The 20,941-nt window shown below is 48.4% G+C and overlaps 1 protein-coding gene across 3 annotated transcripts in view; it reads left to right on the forward strand.

The window, feature by feature from the left end:
* C9H22orf23 (chromosome 9 C22orf23 homolog) overlaps positions 1-20,941 on the forward strand; it is a 106,482-nt gene that overhangs the window by 57,734 nt on the left and 27,807 nt on the right. For all 3 annotated transcript variants that reach the window (XM_063940564.1, XM_063940562.1, XM_063940563.1), the window contains 2 exons: positions 138-200; positions 526-708. In XM_063940564.1, the coding sequence (XP_063796634.1) occupies positions 138-200; positions 526-708 (246 nt within the window). The remainder of the gene's footprint in view (positions 1-137; positions 201-525; positions 709-20,941) is intronic.

Here is a 20,941-nt window from a genome sequence, read left to right on the forward strand (position 1 = left end):
CTGATCAATTCAAATGTTTCTGTCATTATCATATGTGAATGATAGAAACTGCTATTTTGCGTATCACCTATTCAAAGGCTTCTCGAATCTATAACCCTGTGACAGAAAAAAATCTTAAACATTTCTTTTAATTCCAGTGATGATGCAGGAATCCAAGCTGACAAACTTCCAGCGGCGTCAGATCGGAGAAAGATTACTAAGTATGTCTATGCTTTATTCTGCAATGCTATTGTCATTCTCCTAAGGCACACTTATATGCCAGAGATAAATGTCTCCCTCTGGTGTAGCACAATGGCATTGCATAATTTCACGTTACACAGCCAATGCACGCAATACAAGAGAATGTGCTTCTCATCCCTGTGGTACAAATACACTGTTGCAGAAATGTAAGTAATCTCCTTAAGAACAGTTATGATACAGAGCCCTCTGCGAAGCCTGTGATCTTGTAGTTTATATTCTATAGCCAGAAGCTGAACGAATATCAGTAATATTAAAATTGCTGTCTGCATATTTTATTTTTCATAGGTGGGGAGGCACTGCCGATCCAATGCCACCCCAGTTCCAGCATTACCCAACACAACCCTCCAGTCTCTGTCATTCAGCCGATAAAAACATCCATTGCAAGTGCCAGGCCCACCTTGCGTCCTGAGAAGAGATGTAAAGCTGGAGATGCATACATCAGGGAGAAGTTCCAACCTCAAGCAACCCGTGAGTAGTGGCTGCATATACATATGCTCATGTTAATTTTATATTCTCTAACGTCCTAGAGGATGCTTGGACTCCATAAGGACCATGGGGAATAGACGGGCTCCGCAGGAGGCATGGGCACTTTAAGAAAGACTTTGGACTCTGGGTGTGCACTGGCTCCTCCCACTATGCCCCTCCTCCAGACCCCAGTTTTAGACTGTGCCCAGAGGAGAATGGGTGCACTGCAGGGAGCTCCCCTGAGTTTCCTGCTTAGAAAGCATTTTTGTTAGGATTTTTTCTCTTTTTCAGGGAGCACTGCTGGCAACAGGCTCCCTGCATCGAGGGACTGAGGAGAGAGGGGCAGACCTACTTAAATGATAGGCTCTGCTTCCTCGGCTACTGGACACCATTAGCTCCAGAGGGAGTGAACACAGGTTCGTCCTGGGCGTTCACCCCAGAGCCGCGCCGCCGTTCTCCTCATAGAGCCAGAAGAAACGAAGACAGAAGACGTCTCAGGCGGCAGAAGCCTTCGGTGCTTCACTGAGGTAACGCACAGCACCGCAGTCACTTCCGTCACTGTAAGGGTGCAGGGCGCAGGTGGGGGCGCCCTGGGCAGCAATAAAACACCTCTCCTATGGCAAAAGTCTATATACATGTACAGGTGGGCACTGTACATGTATATAAAAGAGCCCCCGCCATTTTTTAGTAAGTTTGAGCGGGACAGAAGCCCGCCGCCGAGGGGGCGGGGCTTCTCCCTCAGCACTCACCAGCGCCATTTTCTCTCCACAGCACCGCTGAGAGGAAGCTCCCCGGACTCTCCCCTGCTTGACACACGGTGAAAGGGGGTTTTAAAGTAGAGGGGGGGCACATTATTGGCGTTTATACATTAAGCAGTGCTACTGGGTAAACAATCTGTGTTTTTCTCCAGGGTTATATAGCGCTGGGGTGTGTGCTGGCATACTCTCTCTCTGTCTCTCCAAGGGGCCTCAGGGGGAACCTGTCTTCAGAAAAGAGATTCCCTGTGTGTGTGAAGTGTGACGGTACGTGTGTGATGACATGTTTGACGAGGAAGGCTCACCTAAGGAGGAGGGGGAGTGCATGATGGTCAGGTCGCCGTCGGCAACGTCGACACCGGGCTGGGTGGTTATGTGGAATGTCTTGAATGCAAATGTAAATTTACTGCATAAACGATTAGACAAGGCTGAAGCTAGGGATCAGTCAGGTAGTCAGACCATGCCTGTCCCTGTGGCACCAGGACCTTCGGGGTCTCAAAAACGCACCATATCCCAGATCACTGACACAGATACCGACACAGATACTGACTCTAGTGTCGACTATGAGGATGCAAAATTACAGCCAAAGGTGGCGAAAGGTATTCGTTACATGATTATTGCCATTAAAGAGGTTTTGCATATCACTGAGGAACCCCCTGTCCCTGACACGAGGGTACACATGTATAAAGGGAAAAAGCCTGAGGTCACTTTTCCGTCCTCATTTGAACTAAGCGACTTGTGCGAAAAGGCTTGGGAATCTCCAGATAGGAGATTACAAGTTCCCAAAAGGATTCTTATGGCGTATCCCTTTCCACAAAAGGACAGGATACGATGGGAATCTTCGCCGAAGGTAGACAAGGCGCTGACACGCTTATCCAAGAAGGTGGCACTGCCTTCTCAGGATACAGCTTCCCTCAAGGATCCTGCTGATCGTAAGCAGGAGGTTACCATGAAGCACATTTACACACATTCCGGTACTATCGTTAGACCGGCTATGGCATCGGCCTGGGTGTGTAGTGCTGTCGCAGCATGAACAGATTCCTTATCTACGGAACTTGACACCCTAGATAAGGATACCATTCTAATGACCCTAGAGCATATCAAAGATGCTGCTTTATATATGAGGGATGCTCAAAGAGACATTTGTTTACTAAGCTCCAGAATAAATGCTATGTCTATTTCTGCTAGGCGACTCCTGTGGTCCCGACAGTGGACGGGGGATGCCGACTCAAAGCGGCATATGGAGTCGTTGCCTTACAAGGGGGAGGAGTTGTTTGGAGAAGGCCTCTCGGACCTTGTCTCTACTGCTACGGCCGGTAAATCGAATTTCTTACCTTATGTCCCCCCGCAGCATACTAAAAAGGCACCTCATTATCAAATGCAGTCCTTTCGTTCCAATAAAAGCAAGAAGGTACTGGGATCGTCCTTCCTTGCCAGAGGAAAAGGCAAGGGAGAAAAGCTGCATGCAGCTAGTTCCCAGGAGCAGAAGTCCTCCCCTACATCTGCAAAGTCCACCGCATGACGCTGGGGCTTCCCGGGGGGAGTCAGCTCAAGTGGGGGCACATCTTCGATTTTTCAGCCAGGTCTGGGTTCACTCAGAGGTGGATCCCTGGGCTATAGAGATTGTTTCTCAGGGATACAGGCTGGAATTCGAAGACGTGCCTCCTCGCCGGTTTTTCAAATCGGCTCTGCCAGCTTCCCCGTCAGAGAGGGAGTTAGTGTTGACTGCAATTCAAAAATTGTATCTTCAACAGGTGATAGTCAAAGTTCCTCTTCTCCAGCAAGGAAAGGGGTATTACTCAACCCTGTTTGTGGTCCCGAAACCGGACGGTTCGGTCAGGCCCATTTTGAATCTAAAATCCCTTTACTTGTACTTGAAAAAGTTCAAGTTCAAGATGGAATCGCTCAGAGCGGTCATCGCCAGCCTGGAGGGGGGGGATTGGATGGTGTCCCTGGACATAAAGGATGCATACCTTCATGTTCAGATTTTCCCTCCTCACCAGGCGTTCCTGAGATTTGCAGTACAGGACTGTCATTACCAATTTCAGACGTTGCCGTTTGGGCTTTCCACAGCCCCGAGAATTTTCACCAAGGTAATGGCGGAAATGATGGTGCTCCTGCGCAAGCAGGGTGTCACAATTATCCCATACTTGGACGATCTCCTCATAAAGGCGAGATCTCGGGAGAAGTTGCTGGACAGCGTGTCGCTGTCGATGAGGATGTTGCAGGGGCACGGATGGATTCTCAATATACCGAAGTCCCAGCTAGTCCCTACAACGAGGGGGAAAAGGGCCCTAATTTGCACACCTTAATTAGGTAGTGAGGTGCTACTCTGCTTGAGACTTAGTAAAGTGTACAAAGGGAAAAGGTAGCAGGTGCACTATCTCACACTAGCTCAACCTGTAGTAACCAGAGGCACTTAGCATATTCCTGGCCAGGGCTATAAGCTTACCCACTGCATCAAGGTAGCCTCTCATTGGGTAAGTCCCTAACACTAACTATAGGGGTTCAGGTCCGGGGGGCAGGACACCCCAGAGCCACGCAGCCAGACAACCCCAGGGCATCGCAGGAGTGATAAAAATATAGGGTTAAAGAGGTAGGAGCAGCTGTTGCTGCATGTGTGAATAATGTTAGGAGTAAAAGAAAATTATGTGAAGGTGTTACATATATATAAAACAAACTATAAGTGCCATGGAGTGATGAAATAGTGTTAAATTGCGATGCCCCAGGGACACCCAGCCACGGCAGGCACAGGGAGCCCCGCACCCCAGAGAATTCCCCCCATTATGGACTGCCATATTAAACAAAATGTAGGAGTCTTACCACAGTGTGCTCATTCCAAATGTAAAGGCTAGAGTGTTGGACTATTTAAAATCAGAGGGGTGGGTGGGGTAGGGTGCTAAATTAGGGTGAAGGTGTCTCCTACCTTCAAAAATGTATGAATACATCAGTTACAGAGGGAAAAGGGCCCTAATTTGCACACCTTAATTAGGTAGTGAGGTGCTAGTCCGCTTGAGACTAAGTAAAGTGTACAAAGAGAAAAGGTAGCAGGTGCACTATCTCACACTAGCTCAACCTGTAGTAACCAGAGGCACTTAGCATATTCCTGGCCAGGGCTATTGTTAGGGTCTCCTGCTCTGTGCTGCCACGTCGTCATGGCAACCGGGAGACAAGTGCTAGCGGAGTAACCTGAGCGTAGCTGATACTCCGGTTCGGGTCTTTTGCTGTGCAATGGTTACAGACTCTGTGCACGGCAGGGGATCCGGTGCTGGTTTTTGTGCTCACAGTCTGTGAGGTCTGAGTGGGGCGTGGACAGCACCTGCTATATAAACCCTCTTCTCAGGTTAGGCAGATGCTGCTGAATCTTTGTTGGTTAGTCAGTTCCTGAAAGCTAGCTAGTACTGTGTAAACTTTGTATTTGTTTGTTACTTACTGCAAATAGGCCTTGGGATTTGGTATTACACTCTGCCAATCCAGACCTAGCAGTAAGACTGGAGTCAGTCGTTTAACCTGCTGGGGTTCTTTTGCTACTCTGTGAACCTAGCAAGTTTGCGGCTGTATTCTCAGACTTGCCTGCCAAAATCCTTTCTCACTGTGCAAGGTGTTCAGGTGTCAGTTTAGTGGCAGTAAGCTGAACCAGTGCACTGCAAGTGAGGACTAGGATTGTGGAGACTCTCCTTGTGTCTATTATTCCATCTCTGACCAAGGAGTTTACTGCCACACCCGTTGGTAACCCTTTAGGGTTTTGCTGTTGCCCTTAGCAACAGCATTTCGGGTTCTCTACGTATTAAATCACTACATCTCGCTTCTTTCCATCTAAGCATTCCTAATACTAGGGAGACACCCGGTTTCTTAGCCTTTGGGCTTCTCTGTTCACTTTGTGTTTATTTTGTTACCCTATCACCTTCTCTGTATGTAATGTCATATTCCCCAGTCTGTCTGTGAGTTCATTTGTTTTGCATCCCTCACCGTTCAGACACCAGTACATTCCTGCTGGCACTGGTGTGCATAACATATTCAGCAGCCTAATACTCCTGTTGAAATTTTGTAGGAATATGGAGCATACCCCTCAAAATACTTTGCAACACGTGGTCGATCAGGTGCAGGTCCTGACACGACAATTTAATGATTTGTCCATTAAAATGCACACCTCGCAGGCCGCTGGCGGAGCTCCCGCAGCAGCAGTACCTTCAGGGGTTAAGGAGCCGAAAGTAAATCTCCCGGATCGTTTTTCTGGAGATCGCTCGCAGTTCTTTTGTTTCAAGGAGAGCTGCAAGCTATATTTCCAGCTTAGGCCTCAGTCTTCTGGGTCAGAGATTCAGCGGGTGGGCATAGTGATTTCCTTGCTACAAGGAGACCCACAGGTCTGGGCATATGGGTTGCAGCCTGACTGTCCGTCGCTTAAAAGTGTTGATGCTTTTTTTACGGCACTGGGCATGTTGTATGATGACCCTGACAAGACGGCCTCAGCCGAGGCTCAGATTTCGATCCTTAAGCAAGGGCGAAGGCCAGTTGAGGTTTATTGTACGGAGTTTCGGAGGTTGGCCCATGATACCCAGTGGAATGACCCAGCCCTGAGACACCAGTACCGAAGAGGTCTTTCTAACCAGTTAAAAGACCAACTGGTACAATATCCCTTGCCTGATAGCTTGGATCAGCTCATGCAGTTATCCATTCGGGTGGATAGACGGCTGAGAGAGCGCAGGCTTGAAAGGGAGACCGATGTTTCCTTCTTTCCCAAGGGAACCTCAGACTCTGAGGAATTTTCCGAGGAGCCTATGCAGATTGGGGCTACCCGCCTCTCCTCGCGTGAGAAGACGCGGAGGAGACAGCAGGGGTTATGTTTGTACTGTGGGAATAAAGGTCATGTGGTAGTATCATGCCCAGAAAAGCCGGAAAACTTCAGGGCCTGAGGGTGATGGGAAATATCCTGTCAGGTCAGAAGTCGGAATTTCCCAAGAAGACTTTTATCATTCCGGTGACCTTGAAGATCCTCGGTCAAACTGTCAAGACTGAGGCCTTTGTGGACAGTGGGGCCGACGGGGTTTTTATGGACCGCCAATTCGCCATGAAACACTCTGTTCCCTTAGTATCCTTGGCATCGGAAATTGAGATTTGTGGGTTAAACGGGGAACCATTATCCCAGGGTAAAATTACCTCTTGCACTAGCCAGATTTCTTTGTTTATTGGAGCCACACACTCTGAAAAATTGTCCTTTTATGTGACTGTCTGTACTTTTGCCCCATTGGTGTTGGGGTTACCCTGGTTAAGGGCCCACAATCCTCAATTTGACTGGGTCTCTGGGGAGATTCTTAGTTGGGGTACTGATTGTTTCAGGAGTTGCTTGAGCCTTCCAGTCAGGCTTTCGCAGCTAAGTTTGCCAGGATTGCCAGGATGTTATGCAGATTTTGCGGACGTGTTCTCCAAAAGAGTTGCAGAGGTACTACCTCCCCATCGCCCCTATGACTGTGCCATTGATTTGTTGCCGAATGCTAAGCTTCCCAAGAGCAGGTTGTACTCCCTGTCACGTCCTGAGACTCAGGCTATGGCAGAGTACATTCAGGAGAACTTGGCTAAGGGATTTATCAGACCTTCACAGTCTCCAGTTGGGTCGGGGTCTTCTTCGGGGGTAAAAAGGACGGTTCGTTGCGACCCTGCATCGACTTCAGGGAATTGAACCGTATCACGATTAAAAACTCATACCCACTGCCTCTCATTTCGGTCTAGTTTGACCAGCTTCGTACTGCCACCATTTTTTCTAAGATTGACCTACGCGGTGCGTACAATCTAATCCGAATAAGAGAGGGGGATGAATGGAAGACTGCCTTTAATACCCACTCAGGGCATTATGAATATTTGGTGATGCCTTTTGGGCTCTGTAATGCCCCGACAGTCTTCCAGGACTTCATGAACGATGTGCTCAGGGAATATTTGGATAGATTCTTAGTTGTATACTTAGATGACATCCTAATCTTCTCCCATTCCCTGGAGGAACATCGGAAGCATGTACGCTTAGTCCTCCAGAAACTCAGAGACCACCGGCTTGGGGCGAAGCTGGAGAAGTGCGAATTTGAAGTTCAGCAAATCGCATTTCTAGGATATATTATCTCCCCAGAAGGTTTCCAAATGGAGGGTTCCAAGGTACAGGCAGTCCTGGATTGGGTGCAGCCCACTAGTTTGAAGGCGCTTCAGCGTTTTCTGGGCTTTGCGAATTTTTATAGACGATTTATCGCTGGATTTTCGTCTATAGTGGCGCCCTTGGTGGCACTCATTAAGAAAGGGGCGGATGTTGCTCACTGGTCTTGTGAGGCCAAAGCGGCTTTTGCCCGTCTCAAAAGGGCATTTGTCTCGGCCAAGGTGCTGCGACACCCAGATCCAGAGCGTCCTTTTGTGGTGGAGGTGGATGCCTCTGAGATGGGTATTGGGGCAGTGCTCTCTCAGATGGGGGTGTCTGATAATCGCCTTCATCCCTGTGCTTACTTTTCCCGTAAATTTTTGCCTGCCGAGATGAATTATGACGTGGGTAACCGGGAATTGTTGGCTATTAAGGATGCACTCGAGGAGTGGAGACACTGGCTTGAGGGGGCTAAGTTTGTGGTCTCAATTCTCACCGACCATAAGAATTTGGCATATTTAGAGTCAGCGAAGCGCCTCAATGCCAGGCAGGCACGATGGGCTTTGTTTTTTGCTCGCTTTAATTTTTTGATAACATATCGCCCTGGGTCAAAAAACATCAAGGCTGATGCGCTCTCGCTGAGTTTTGCTCCAATCCAGGAGACCACCGAGGAGCCATTGCCCATTGTGTCCCCATCATGTATTAAAGTGGGCATTACCCAGGACCTCTTGTCATTAGTCCTTAGAGCACAGGAGCAGGCTCCTCCAGACCTTCCGGTAGGTCTTTTGTTTGTGCCTCCTAGGTTAAGACAGCGAGTGTTCCTGGAATTCCATGCCAAGAAGTCGGCAGGTCACCCGGGTATTGCCAGAACTCAGGAGTTGCTATCAAGGGCGGTGTGGTGGCCCTCGGTGGCTAGGGATGTCGATCAGTGGGTTCGGGCATGTGACATCTGTGCCCGAAATAAGACTCCTAGAGGGGTTCCTGTTGGCCCATTACATCCACTCTCTATTCCATTTAAGCCATGGACCCACATTTCAATGGATTTTGTGGTGGACTTGCCCAAATCCTCGGGGATGACAGCCATCTGGGTTGTCGTTGACAGGTTTTCGAAGATGGCGCACTTCGTTCCATTGGTTGGGCTGCCATCGGCCAGACGCCTGTCTGAATTATTTATGCTGCATGTTGTGCGCCTCCACGGGTTGCCACTTGATGTGGTCTCTGACCGCGGATCCCAGTTTGTGGCCAAATTCTGGAGGGCATTTTGTTCCGATCTCCAGATTTCTGTCAGCTTGTCGTCAGGCTACCATCCGCAGTCTAATGGGCAGACTGAAAGGGTGAACCAGTCCTTGGAGCAGTTCCTCAGGTGTTATGTCTCCAAGTGTCAGACTGACTGGGTGGCTCATCTGTCCATGGCGGAGTTTGCCTATAACAACGCGGCTCACTCTGCTACAGGGATCTCTCCCTTCCTTTGTGTGTATGGGCATCATCCTAAGGCCAATTCTTTTGACCCCCTGGACTCCACGCCTGGTGGTTCCTCTGTGGTTTCGGTCCTTAGAGGTATTTGGAGGAAAGTGAAGAAAGCCCTTGTGTCTGTGTCATTAGTGACCAAAAGGGTTTTTGATAAGCGGAAAAGACCCTGCAGCTTCAAATTAGGAGACTTCGTCTGGTTGTCTACCAAGAATTTGAAGTTGAGACAGCCGTCTCATAAGTTAGGCCCCCGGTTCATCGGTCCTTATAAGATCACTAGGGTTATCAATCCGGTGGCATTTCAGTTAGATCTACCCCGTTCTTTGGGTATCAATAAAACATTTCATTGTTCCCTTTTAAAACGGGCGATTAGTAATCCTTCTTCCAGTGGAAGACCTTCCCCTCTTCTGATACGTGGCCAGAGGGAGTTTGTTGTTGAAAGGATTCTTGACTCCAAGATGGTTCGGGGTCGGCTGTCATTTTTGGTGCACTGGAAGGGGTATGGCCCGGAGGAGCGGTCGTGGGTGCGCAATTGTGATCTTCATGCCCCCAGACTGTTACGCTCTTTCTTCTCGCAGTTCCCCGATAAACCCGGTGGTAGGGGTTCTTTGACCCCTCGTCAGAGGGGGGGTACTGTTAGGGTCTCCTGCTCTGTGCTGCCACGTCGTCATGGCAACCGGGAGACAAGTGCTAGCGGAGTAACCTGAGCGTAGCTGATACTCCGGTTCGGGTCTTTTGCTGTGCAATGGTTACAGACTCTGTGCACGGCAGGGGATCCGGTGCTGGTTTTTGTGTTCACAGTCTGTGAGGTCTGAGTGGGGCGTGGACAGCACCTGCTATATAAACCCTCTTCTCAGGTTAGGCAGATGCTGCTGAATCTTTGTTGGTTAGTCAGTTCCTGAAAGCTAGCTAGTACTGTGTAAACTTTGTATTTGTTTGTTGCTTACTGCAAATAGGCCTTGGGATTTGGTATTACACTCTGCCAATCCAGACCTAGCAGTAAGACTGGAGTCAGTCGTTTAACCTGCTGGGGTTCTTTTGCTACTCTGTGAACCTAGCAAGTTTGCGGCTGTATTCTCAGACTTGCCTGCCAAAATCCTTTCTCACTGTGCAAGGTGTTCAGGTGTCAGTTTAGTGGCAGTAAGCTGAACCAGTGCACTGCAAGTGAGGACTAGGATTGTGGAGACTCTCCTTGTGTCTATTATTCCATCTCTGACCAAGGAGTTTACTGCCACACCCGTTGGTAACCCTTTAGGGTTTTGCTGTTGCCCGGTTTCTTAGCCTTTGGGCTTCTCTGTTCACTTTGTGTTTATTTTGTTACCCTATCACCTTCTGTGTATGTAATGTCATTTCTCTATCGTCCTAGTGGATGCTGGGGTTCCTGAAAGGACCATGGGGAATAGCGGCTCCGCAGGAGACAGGGCACAAAAGTAAAGCTTTCCGATCAGGTGGTGTGCACTGGCTCCTCCCCCTATGACCCTCCTCCAAGCCAGTTAGATTTTTGTGCCCGGCCGAGAAGGGTGCAATCTAGGTGGCTCTCCTAAAGAGCTGCTTAGAGAAAGTTTAGCTTAGGTTTTTTATTTTACAGTGAGTCCTGCTGGCAACAGGATCACTGCAACGAGGGACTTAGGGGAGAAGAAGTGAACTCACCTGCGTGCAGGATGGATTGGCTTCTTGGCTACTGGACATCAGCTCCAGAGGGACGATCACAGGTACAGCCTGGATGGTCACCGGAGCCTCGCCGCCGGCCCCCTTGCAGATGCTGAAACATGAAGAGGTCCAGAATCGGCGGCAGAAGACTCCTCAGTCTTCTAAAGGTAGCGCACAGCACTGCAGCTGTGCGCCATTTTCCTCTCAGCACACTTCACACGGCAGTCACTGAGGGTGCAGGGCGCTGGGAGGGGAGCGCCCTGGGAGGCAAATGAAAACCTATTTGGCTAAAAAATACCTCACATATAGCCTCCGGGGCTATATGGAGATATTTAACCCCTGCCAGAATACACTAAAGAGCGGGAGACGAGCCCGCCGGAAAAGGGGCGGGGCCTATCTCCTCAGCACACAGCGCCATTTTCCTTACACAGCTCCGCTGGTCAGGACGGCTCCCAGGTCTCTCCCCTGCACTGCACTACAGAAACAGGGTAAAACAAGAGAGGGGGGGCAAAATAGTGGCAAAAATTATATTATAAAAGCAGCTATACAGGGAGCACTTATTATAAGGCTATCCCTGTCATATATAGCGCTTTTGGTGTGTGCTGGCAAACTCTCCCTCTGTCTCCCCAAAGGGCTAGTGGGGTCCTGTCTTCGTTAAGAGCATTCCCTGTGTGTCTGCTGTGTGTCGGTACGTGTGTGTCGACATGTATGAGGACGATATTGGTGTGGAGGCGGAGCAATTGCCAAATATGGGGATGTCACCTCCTAGGGGGTCGACACCAGAATGGATGCCTTTATTTATGGAATTACGGGATAGTGTCAACACGCTAAAGCAGTCGTTTGACGACATGAGACGGCCGGACAATCAGTTAGTGCCTGTCCAGGCGCCTCAAACACCGTCAGGGGCTGTAAAACGCCCTTTGCCTCAGTCGGTCGACACAGACCCAGACACAGGCACTGATTCCAGTGGCGACGGTGACGAATCAACCGTATTTTCCAGTAGGGCCACACGTTATATGATTTTGGCAATGAAGGAGGCGTTACATTTAGCTGATACTACAGGTACCACTAAACAGGGTATTATGTGGGGTGTGAAAAAACTACCTATAGTTTTTCCTGAATCAGAAGAACTAAATGATGTATGTGATGAAGCGTGGGTTGCCCCCGATAAAAAGATGCTAATTTCAAAGAAGTTATTAGCTTTATACCCTTTCCCGTCAGAGGTTAGGGCGCGCTGGGAAACACCTCCTAGGGTGGATAAGGCGCTCACACGCTTATCTAAACAAGTGGCGTTACCCTCTCCTGAGACGGCCGCACTTAAAGATCCAACAGATAGGAGGATGGAAAATATCCAAAAAAGTATATACACACATACAGGTGTTATACTACGACCAGCTATAGCGACAGCCTGGATGTGCAGTGCTGGAGTAGTTTGGTCAGAGTCCCTGATTGAAAATATTGATACCCTGGATAGGGACAATGTTTTACTGTCTTTAGAGCAAATAAAGGATGCATTTCTTTATATGCGTGATGCACAGAGGGATATCTGCACACTGGCATCACGGGTAAGTGCTATGTCCATTTCGGCCAGAAGAAGTTTATGGACGCGACAGTGGTCAGGCGATGCGGACTCAAAACGGCATATGGAAGTTTTGCCGTATAAAGGGGAGGAGTTATTTGGAGTCGGTCTATCAGATTTGGTGGCCACGGCTACAGCCGGGAAATCCACCTTTTTACCTCAAGCTACTCCCCAACAGAAAAAGACACCGACTTTTCAACCGCAGCCCTTTCGTTCCTTTAAAAACAAGAGAGCAAAGGGATATTCATATCTGCCACGAGGCAGAGGAAGGGGGAAGAGACACCAACAGGCAGCTCCTTCCCAGGAACAGAAGCCCTCCCCCGCTTCTACAAAAGCCTCAGCATGACGCTGGGGCTTCTCAAGCGGACTCGGGGGCGGTGGGTGGTCGTCTCAAGAATTTCAGCGCGCAGTGGGCTCACTCGCAGGTAGATCCCTGGATCCTGCAGATAATATCTCAGGGGTACAGGTTGGAACTAGAGACAGATCCGCCTCGCCGTTTCCTGAAGTCTGCTTTACCAACGTCCCCCTCCGAAAGGGAGACGGTTTTGGAAGCCATTCACAAGCTGTACTCTCAGCAGGTGATAGTCAAGGTACCTCTTCTACAACAGGGAAAGGGGTATTATTCCACTCTATTTGTGGTACCGAAGCCGGACGGCTCGGTAAGACCTATTCTAAATCTGAAGTCCTTGAACCTGTACATAAAGAAGTTCAAGTTCAAAATGGAGTCACTCAGAGCAGTGATAGCGAACCTGGAAGAAGGGGACTTTATGGTGTCCTTGGACATCAAGGATGCGTACCTCCACGTTCCAATTTACCCCTCACACCAGGGGTACCTCAGGTTCGTTGTACAAAACTGTCACTATCAGTTTCAGACGCTGCCGTTCGGATTGTCCACGGCACCTCGGGTCTTTACAAAGGTAATGGCCGAGATGATGATTCTTCTTCGAAGAAAAGGCGTATTAATTATCCCATACTTGGACGATCTCCTAATAAGGGCAAGGTCCAGAGAACAGCTAGAGAGGGGATTAGCACTGTCTCAAGAAGTGCTAAAACAGCACGGCTGGATTCTGAATATTCCAAAATCCCAGTTAATGCCGACAACTCGTCTGCTGTTCCTAGGGATGATTCTGGACACGGTTCAGAAAAAGGTTTTTCTCCCGGAGGAAAAAGCCAAGGAGTTGTCCGAGCTTGTCAGGAACCTCCTAAAACCAGGAAAGGTGTCTGTACATCAATGCACAAGAGTCCTGGGAAAAATGGTGGCTTCTTACGAAGCAATTCCATTCGGCAGATTCCATGCACGAATTTTCCAGAGGGATCTGTTAGACAAATGGTCAGGGTCGCATCTTCAGATGCACCAGCGGATAACCCTGTCTCCAAGGACAAGGGTATCTCTTCTGTGGTGGTTGCAGAGTGCTCATCTATTGGAGGGCCGCAGATTCGGCATACAGGATTGGATCCTGGTGACCACGGACGCCAGCCTGAGAGGCTGGGGAGCAGTCACACAAGGAAGAAACTTCCAGGGAGTGTGGACGAGCCTGGAAACGTCTCTTCACATAAACATTCTGGAACTAAGAGCAATCTACAATGCTCTAAGCCAGGCAGAACCTCTGCTTCAAGGAAAACCGGTGTTGATCCAGTCGGACAACATCACGGCAGTCGCCCATGTAAACAGACAGGGCGGCACAAGAAGCAGGAGTGCAATGGCAGAAGCTGCAAGGATTCTTCGCTGGGCAGAGAATCATGTGATAGCACTGTCAGCAGTGTTCATCCCGGGAGTGGACAACTGGGAAGCAGACTTCCTCAGCAGACACGACCTTCACCCGGGAGAGTGGGGACTTCATCCGGAAGTCTTCCACATGCTGGTAACCCGTTGGGAAAGACCAATGGTGGACATGATGGCGTCTCGCCTCAACAAAAAACTGGACAGGTATTGCGCCAGGTCAAGAGATCCGCAGGCAATAGCTGTGGACGCGCTGGTAACGCCTTGGGTGTACCAGTCGGTGTATGTGTTTCCTCCTCTGCCTCTCATACCAAAAGTATTGAGAATTATACGGCAAAGAGGCGTAAGAACGATACTAGTGGTTCCGGATTGGCCAAGAAGGACTTGGTACCCGGAACTTCAAGAGATGATCACGGAAGATCCGTGGCCTCTACCTCTAAGGAGGGACTTGCTTCAGCAGGGTCCCTGTCTGTTTCAAGACTTACCGCGGCTGCGTTTGACGGCATGGCGGTTGAACGCCGGATCCTAAAGGAAAAAGGCATGCCGGAAGAAGTCATTCCTACTTTGATTAAAGCAAGGAAGGAAGTAACCGTGCAACACTATCACCGCATTTGGCGAAGATATGTTGCGTGGTGCGAGGATCGGAGTGCTCCGACGGAGGAATTTCAACTGGGTCGATTCCTACATTTCCTGCAATCAGGATTGTCTATGGGTCTCAAATTGGGATCTATTAAGGTTCAAATTTCGGCCCTGTCGATTTTCTTTCAAAAAGAATTGGCTTCAGTTCCTGAAGTCCAGACTTTTGTTAAGGGAGTGCTGCATATACAGCCTCCTGTGGTGCCTCCAGTGGCACCGTGGGATCTCAATGTGGTTTTGGAATTTCTAAAATCTCATTGGTTTGAACCACTAAAAAAGGTGGATTTAAAATATCTCACATGGAAAGTGACCATGTTACTAGCCCTGGCTTCGGCCAGGAGAGTGGCAGAACTGGCAGCTTTATCTTACAAAAGCCCATATCTGATTTTCCATTCGGACAGGGCAGAACTGCGGACTCGTCCGCATTTTCTCCCTAAGGTGGTGTCAGCATTTCATCTGAACCAGCCTATTGTAGTGCCTGCGGCTACAAGTGACTTGGAGGACTCCAAGTTACTGGACGTTGTCAGAGCATTAAAAATATATATTGCAAGGACAGCTGGAGTCAGAAAATCCGGCTCGTTGTTTATATTGTATGCACCCAACAAGATGGGTGCTCCTGCGTCTAAACAGACGATTGCTCGTTGGATCTGTAGCACAATCCAACTTGCACATTCTGTGGCAGGCCTGCCACAGCCTAAATCTGTAAAGGCCCACTCCACAAGGAAGGTGGGCTCATCTTGGGCGGCTGCCCGAGGGGTCTCGGCATTACAACTTTGCCGAGCAGCTACGTGGTCAGGGGAGAACACGTTTGTAAAATTTTACAAATTTGATACTCTGGCTAAGGAGGACCTGGAGTTCTCTCATTCGGTGCTGCAGAGTCATCCGCACTCTCCCGCCCGTTTGGGAGCTTTGGTATAATCCCCATGGTCCTTTCAGGAACCCCAGCATCCACTAGGACGATAGAGAAAATAAGAATTTACTTACCGATAATTCTATTTCTCGGAGTCCGTAGTGGATGCTGGGCGCCCATCCCAAGTGCGGATTATCTGCAATAATTGTACATAGTTATTGTTAACTAATTCGGGTTATTGTTTAGGAAGCCATCTTTCAGAGGCTCCTCTGTTATCATACTGTTAACTGGGTTTGATCACAAGTTGTACGGTGTGATTGGTGTGGCTGGTATGAGTCTTACCCGGGATTCAAAATTCCTCCCTTATTGTGTACGCTCGTCCGGGCACAGTACCTAACTGGCTTGGAGGAGGGTCATAGGGGGAGGAGCCAGTGCACACCACCTGATCGGAAAGCTTTACTTTTGTGCCCTGTCTCCTGCGGAGCCGCTATTCCCCATGGTCCTTTCAGGAACCCCAGCATCCACTACGGACTCCGAGAAATAGAATTATCGGTAAGTAAATTCTTATTATTCCCCAGTCTGTCTGTGAGTTCATTTGTTTTGCATCCCTCACCGTTCAGACACCAGTACATTCCTGCTGGCACTGGTGTGCATAACAGCTATGAGCTTACCCACCGCATCAAGGTAGCCTCTCATTGGGTAAGTCCCTAACACTAACTCTAGGGGTTCAGGTCCTGGGGGCAGGACACCCCAGAGCCACCCAGCCAGACAACCCCAGGGCATCGCAGGAGTGATAAAAATATAGGGTTAAAGAGGTAGGAGCAGCTGTTGCTGCATGTGTGAATAATGTGAGGAGTAAAAGAAAATTATGTGAAGGTGTTACATATATATAAAACAAACTATAAGTTCCATGGAGTGATGAAATAGTGTTAAATTGCGATGCCCCAGGGACACCCAGCCACTGCAGGCACAGGGAGTCCCGCACCCCAGAGAATTCCCCCCATTATGGACTGCCATAATAAACAGATCGTGGGTCGGTGGGGACTGCCTCAGATAGACATGATGGCGTCCTGTCTCAACAAAAAGCTAAAGCGGTATTGCGCCAGGTCAAGAGACCCTCAGGCGGTAGCGGTGGACGCTCTAGTGACACCTCGGGTGTTCAGATCGGTCTATGTGTTCCCTCCTCTACCTCTCATACCCAAGGTGTTGAGAATAATAAGACTAAGAAGAGTAAGAACAATCCTCATTGTTCCAGATTGGCCACAAAGGACTTGGTATACGGATCTGCAAGAGTTGCTCACAGAAGATCCGTGGCCTCTTCCTCTAAGACAGGACCTGCTGCAGCAGGGGCCCTGTCTGTTCCAAGACTTACCGCGGCTGCGTTTGACAGCATGGCGGTTGAACGCCGGATCCTAGCGAAAAAAGGTATTCCGGAGGAGGTCATTCCTACCCTGATCAAGGCTAGGAAGGACGTGACATTGAAACATTATCAACGTATATGGCGAAAATATGTTTCTTGGTGTGAGGCCAGGACTGCTCCTACGGAGGAATTCCATTTGGGTCGTCTGCTTCACTTCCTGCAAACAGGAGTGACTTTGGGCCTAAAATTAGGGTCCATAAAGGTCCAAATTTCAGCCTTATCCATTTTCTTTCAAAAGGAATTGGCTTCTCTTCCTGAAGTACAGACATTCGTGAAGGGGGTGCTGCATATTCAGCCTCCTTTTGTACCTCCGGTGGCGCCGTGGGATCTTAATGTGGTATTAAGTTTCCTCAAGTCACCTTGCTTTGAACCACTCACAACAGTGGAGTTGAAATATCTCACTTGGAAAGTGGTCATGTTGTTGGCCTTGGCTTCTGCGAGGCGTGTTTCGGAATTGGCGGCTTTGTCACATAAAAGCCCCTATCTGGTTTTCCACGTGGATAGGGCAGAATTGAGGACTCGTCCTCAATTTCTGCCTAAAGTGGTCTCTTCTTTTCATATGAATCAACCTATTGTCGTGCCTGTGGCTACACGGGACTTGGAGGATTCCGATTCCTTTGATGTGGTCAGGGCTTTGAAGATTTATGTGGCCAGAACAGCGAGGGTTAGGAAAACTGAAGCGCTGTTTGTTCTGTATGCAGCCAACAAAGTTGGCGCGCCTGCTTCAAAGCAGACTATTGCTCGCTGGATCTGTAACACGATTCAGCAGGCGCATTCTACGGCAGGATTGCCATTGCCTAAATCGGTTAAGGCCCATTCCACTAGGAAGGTGGGCTCGTCTTGGGCAGGTGCCCGAGGGGTCTCGGCATTACAGTTGTGCCGAGCAGCTACTTGGTCTGGGTCAAACACCTTTGCAAAGTTCTATAAGTTTGATACCCTGGCTGAGGAGAACCTCCTGTTTGCTCAATCTGTGCTGCAGAGTCATCCGTACTCTCCCGCCCGTTTGGGAGCTTTGGTATAATCCCCATGGTCCTTACGGAGTCCCAGCATCCTCTAGGACGTTAGAGAAAATAAGATTTTACACTTACCGGTAAATCTATTTCTCGTAGTCCGTAGAGGATGCTGGGCGTCCGTCCCAAGTGCGGACTTCTTCTGCAAAACTTGTATATAGTTATGGCTTACATAAGGGTTATGTTATAGTTTCATCGGTTTAGACCGAGACTATGTTGTTTGTTCATACTATTAACTGGGTAATTATCACAAGTTATACGGTGTGATTGGTGTGGCTGGTATGAATCTTGCCCTGGGATTCCCAAAAATCCTTTCCTCGTACTGTCCATCTCCTCTGGGCACAGTTTCTCTAACTGGGGTCTGGAGGAGGGGCATAGAGGGAGGAGCCAGTGCACACCCAGAGTCCAAAGTCTTTCTTAAAGTGCCCATGCCTCCTGCGGAGCCCTTCTATTTCCCATGGTCCTTACGGAGTTCCAGCATCCTCTACGGACTACGAGAAATAGATTTACCGGTAAGTGTAAAATCTTATTTTCGGCCAATATGAAGTTACTTAATAAGGCACTGGCCACCATGCGCAGCCAATACAGTCTTTAGACACCATGGCAAAGAGACTGCCAATGCATGTAATTGTGCTGTAGGGATGCAGAACTATCCCTTCACAAGGAAAGAAATGCAAGTAATGCCTGGTGGTGGTATAAAACGCCATCTTAGGTATTGTTCCAGATTACAACATAAATCCTCAATTGGGTTTACATCTGGTGTCTCAGGAAGCCATGACCAGTGGTGTCACTTGGAAGGTGTCGGCTGCACCTCTCCGAGTGGTGACACCAAAATGCCAACTCCTCCTCAGTGACAGGAGCAGAGTGCTGCAATGTGACATTACGTCACAGTGTAGGATCCGGCAGTGCAGCTAGACTAGTCTCTGGGGGCACCCCAGCATCTCTCCAGGAATGCTGGGCACGCCTGCGGAGTTATGAAAAAGAGTCAGGCCGTGAGGCCATGCCCCCTTTTTGAGGTAAGTGGGGGGGCTTTCCTGCGCACAGGGCCATGACATATCCGTAACATCAGTTTCTGCCATTGGGCAACTACATGTTCTGTAGATGAGGGCACGCTTATCCTGAAGACATCACTCTCATCAGGAATTAAGTACTGCAAAGCTGATGGAGTCAGTGCTGAAACACACTACCCGGCTTTTGCCGGCCGGGAAAAAGCCGGACGGCTTTTTCCCGTGCCGGCATTGTAGTTAACAGTGTGAGGGCTAGGGTCCCTTCACACTGCACGGCCCCGGCCCGGCTGCCGGGTTGCAGCCTGGTCTCACCACTGGAAGGTCCGGCGGCCGGGCGGCCGCCGGGCCGTCTTTGGAGCCAGTAAACCGTGTGTGTGAAGGGGAGCTTTCACACACAACGTTTTTTTCTGAAGCCGTGTCTGATGCTGCGCATGTGCACAGCATCACACACGGCTCAAAGCCGTCCTGTGTGAGCGACTCTGCCGGTTTCTCCCGGATGGCAAAAAGCCGGACAAAGTTTGTCCGGCTTTTTGCCATCCGGGAGAAACCGGCCAGTGTGTTACAGCCCTCAAGATGATAATTGCACTCACACATTATTCCAATAAAATATACCCTACAACACTACAGAACTAACTCACACTCACTGTTGGAAACCCGTCTGTAGAAATTTTTTAGTTAGTGCCATTCATCCATTTTTTTGAGAATTGAAATACGCAAAACATAGCCTTAATCTGTTTACTACCGAGGGAGATTTCCGATGATTGGCTAGCCATGTGCTTCCTAAACATTGCTGAGGCCAGTAGTTAGCATTTTTCCTTCATGTCACTTGGTTCGGTTATAGCATGAACCTATCTGTTTGGAGTTTGTATGTTCTACACCTGGCTGCTCCAGTTTCCTGGTACTGTCTACAAACATACTAGTAGGTCAATTGTCTTCTAAAAATGGGTACGCGCCTACAGATTTATAAGTACAATCTATCTGGTGGGAAAAAAAATCTGGTGTATTGAAAACGGACAAAAACAATTGCTCTGATTAATTTGTTAAATCAAACAGATTTAACCAATTTGAGTGACAATTGTCTGTTTTTCATTGTTTGCAAGCAAATGGTTGATTGTTATCTGCTCCCATACATTACCAGATTTTTGTTCCCACAAGACAGTTTGGACAGATAAATCTTGGTGTATACCCAGCTTTACAAAAATGGAGCCTATTGTGTGTGTTAGGAAATGTAGACTGTAAGCTTTAATTGGTTAGGGAATAATTACATGGATCAGCAACTGAGCACACCCAAGATCTTGGCTACCTCAACCTCTGCAATAATGTAAAGTTCTTTGAGCCCTATTTGAAGAAAGGCACTCTATAAATAAATAAATTATTATTTTAGGTGGGAGAGACCTGTAATACTACAGTAATAGAAAGTTAGACATACCACCTTACCATCACTTTCTGTAACTGCATTATTATTATTACAGGTTGAGAATCCCATATCCAAATATTCTGAAATACGGAATATTCAGAAATACAGAATTTTTTGAGTGAGACTGAGATAGAGAAACCTTTGTTTTCTGATGGCTCAATGTACACAAATTTTGTTTAATACACAAAGTAATTAAAAATATTGTATTAAATGACCTTCAGCCTGTGTGTATAAGGTGTATATGAAACATAAATGAATTGTGTGAATATACACACACTTTGTTTAATACCCAAAGTTATTAAAAATATTGGCTAAAATGACCTTCAGGCTGTGTGTATAAGGGGGGTAATTCCAAGTTGATCGCAGCAGGAATTTTTTTTTAGCAGTTGGGCAAAACCATGTGCACTGCAGGGGAGGCAGATTTAACATGTGCAGAGAGAGTTAGATTTGGGTGTGGTGTGTTCAATCTGCAATCTAATTTGCAGTGTAAAAATAAAGCAGCCAGTATTTACCCTGCACAGAAATAAAATAACACACCCAAATCTAACTCTTTTTTCACGTTATAGCTGCCTCCCCTGCAGTGCACATGGTTTTGCCCAACTGCTAAAAA

Source organism: Pseudophryne corroboree, chromosome 9 (genome assembly GCF_028390025.1).
Source record: "Pseudophryne corroboree isolate aPseCor3 chromosome 9, aPseCor3.hap2, whole genome shotgun sequence".
Lineage (NCBI taxonomy): Eukaryota > Metazoa > Chordata > Amphibia > Anura > Myobatrachidae > Pseudophryne > Pseudophryne corroboree.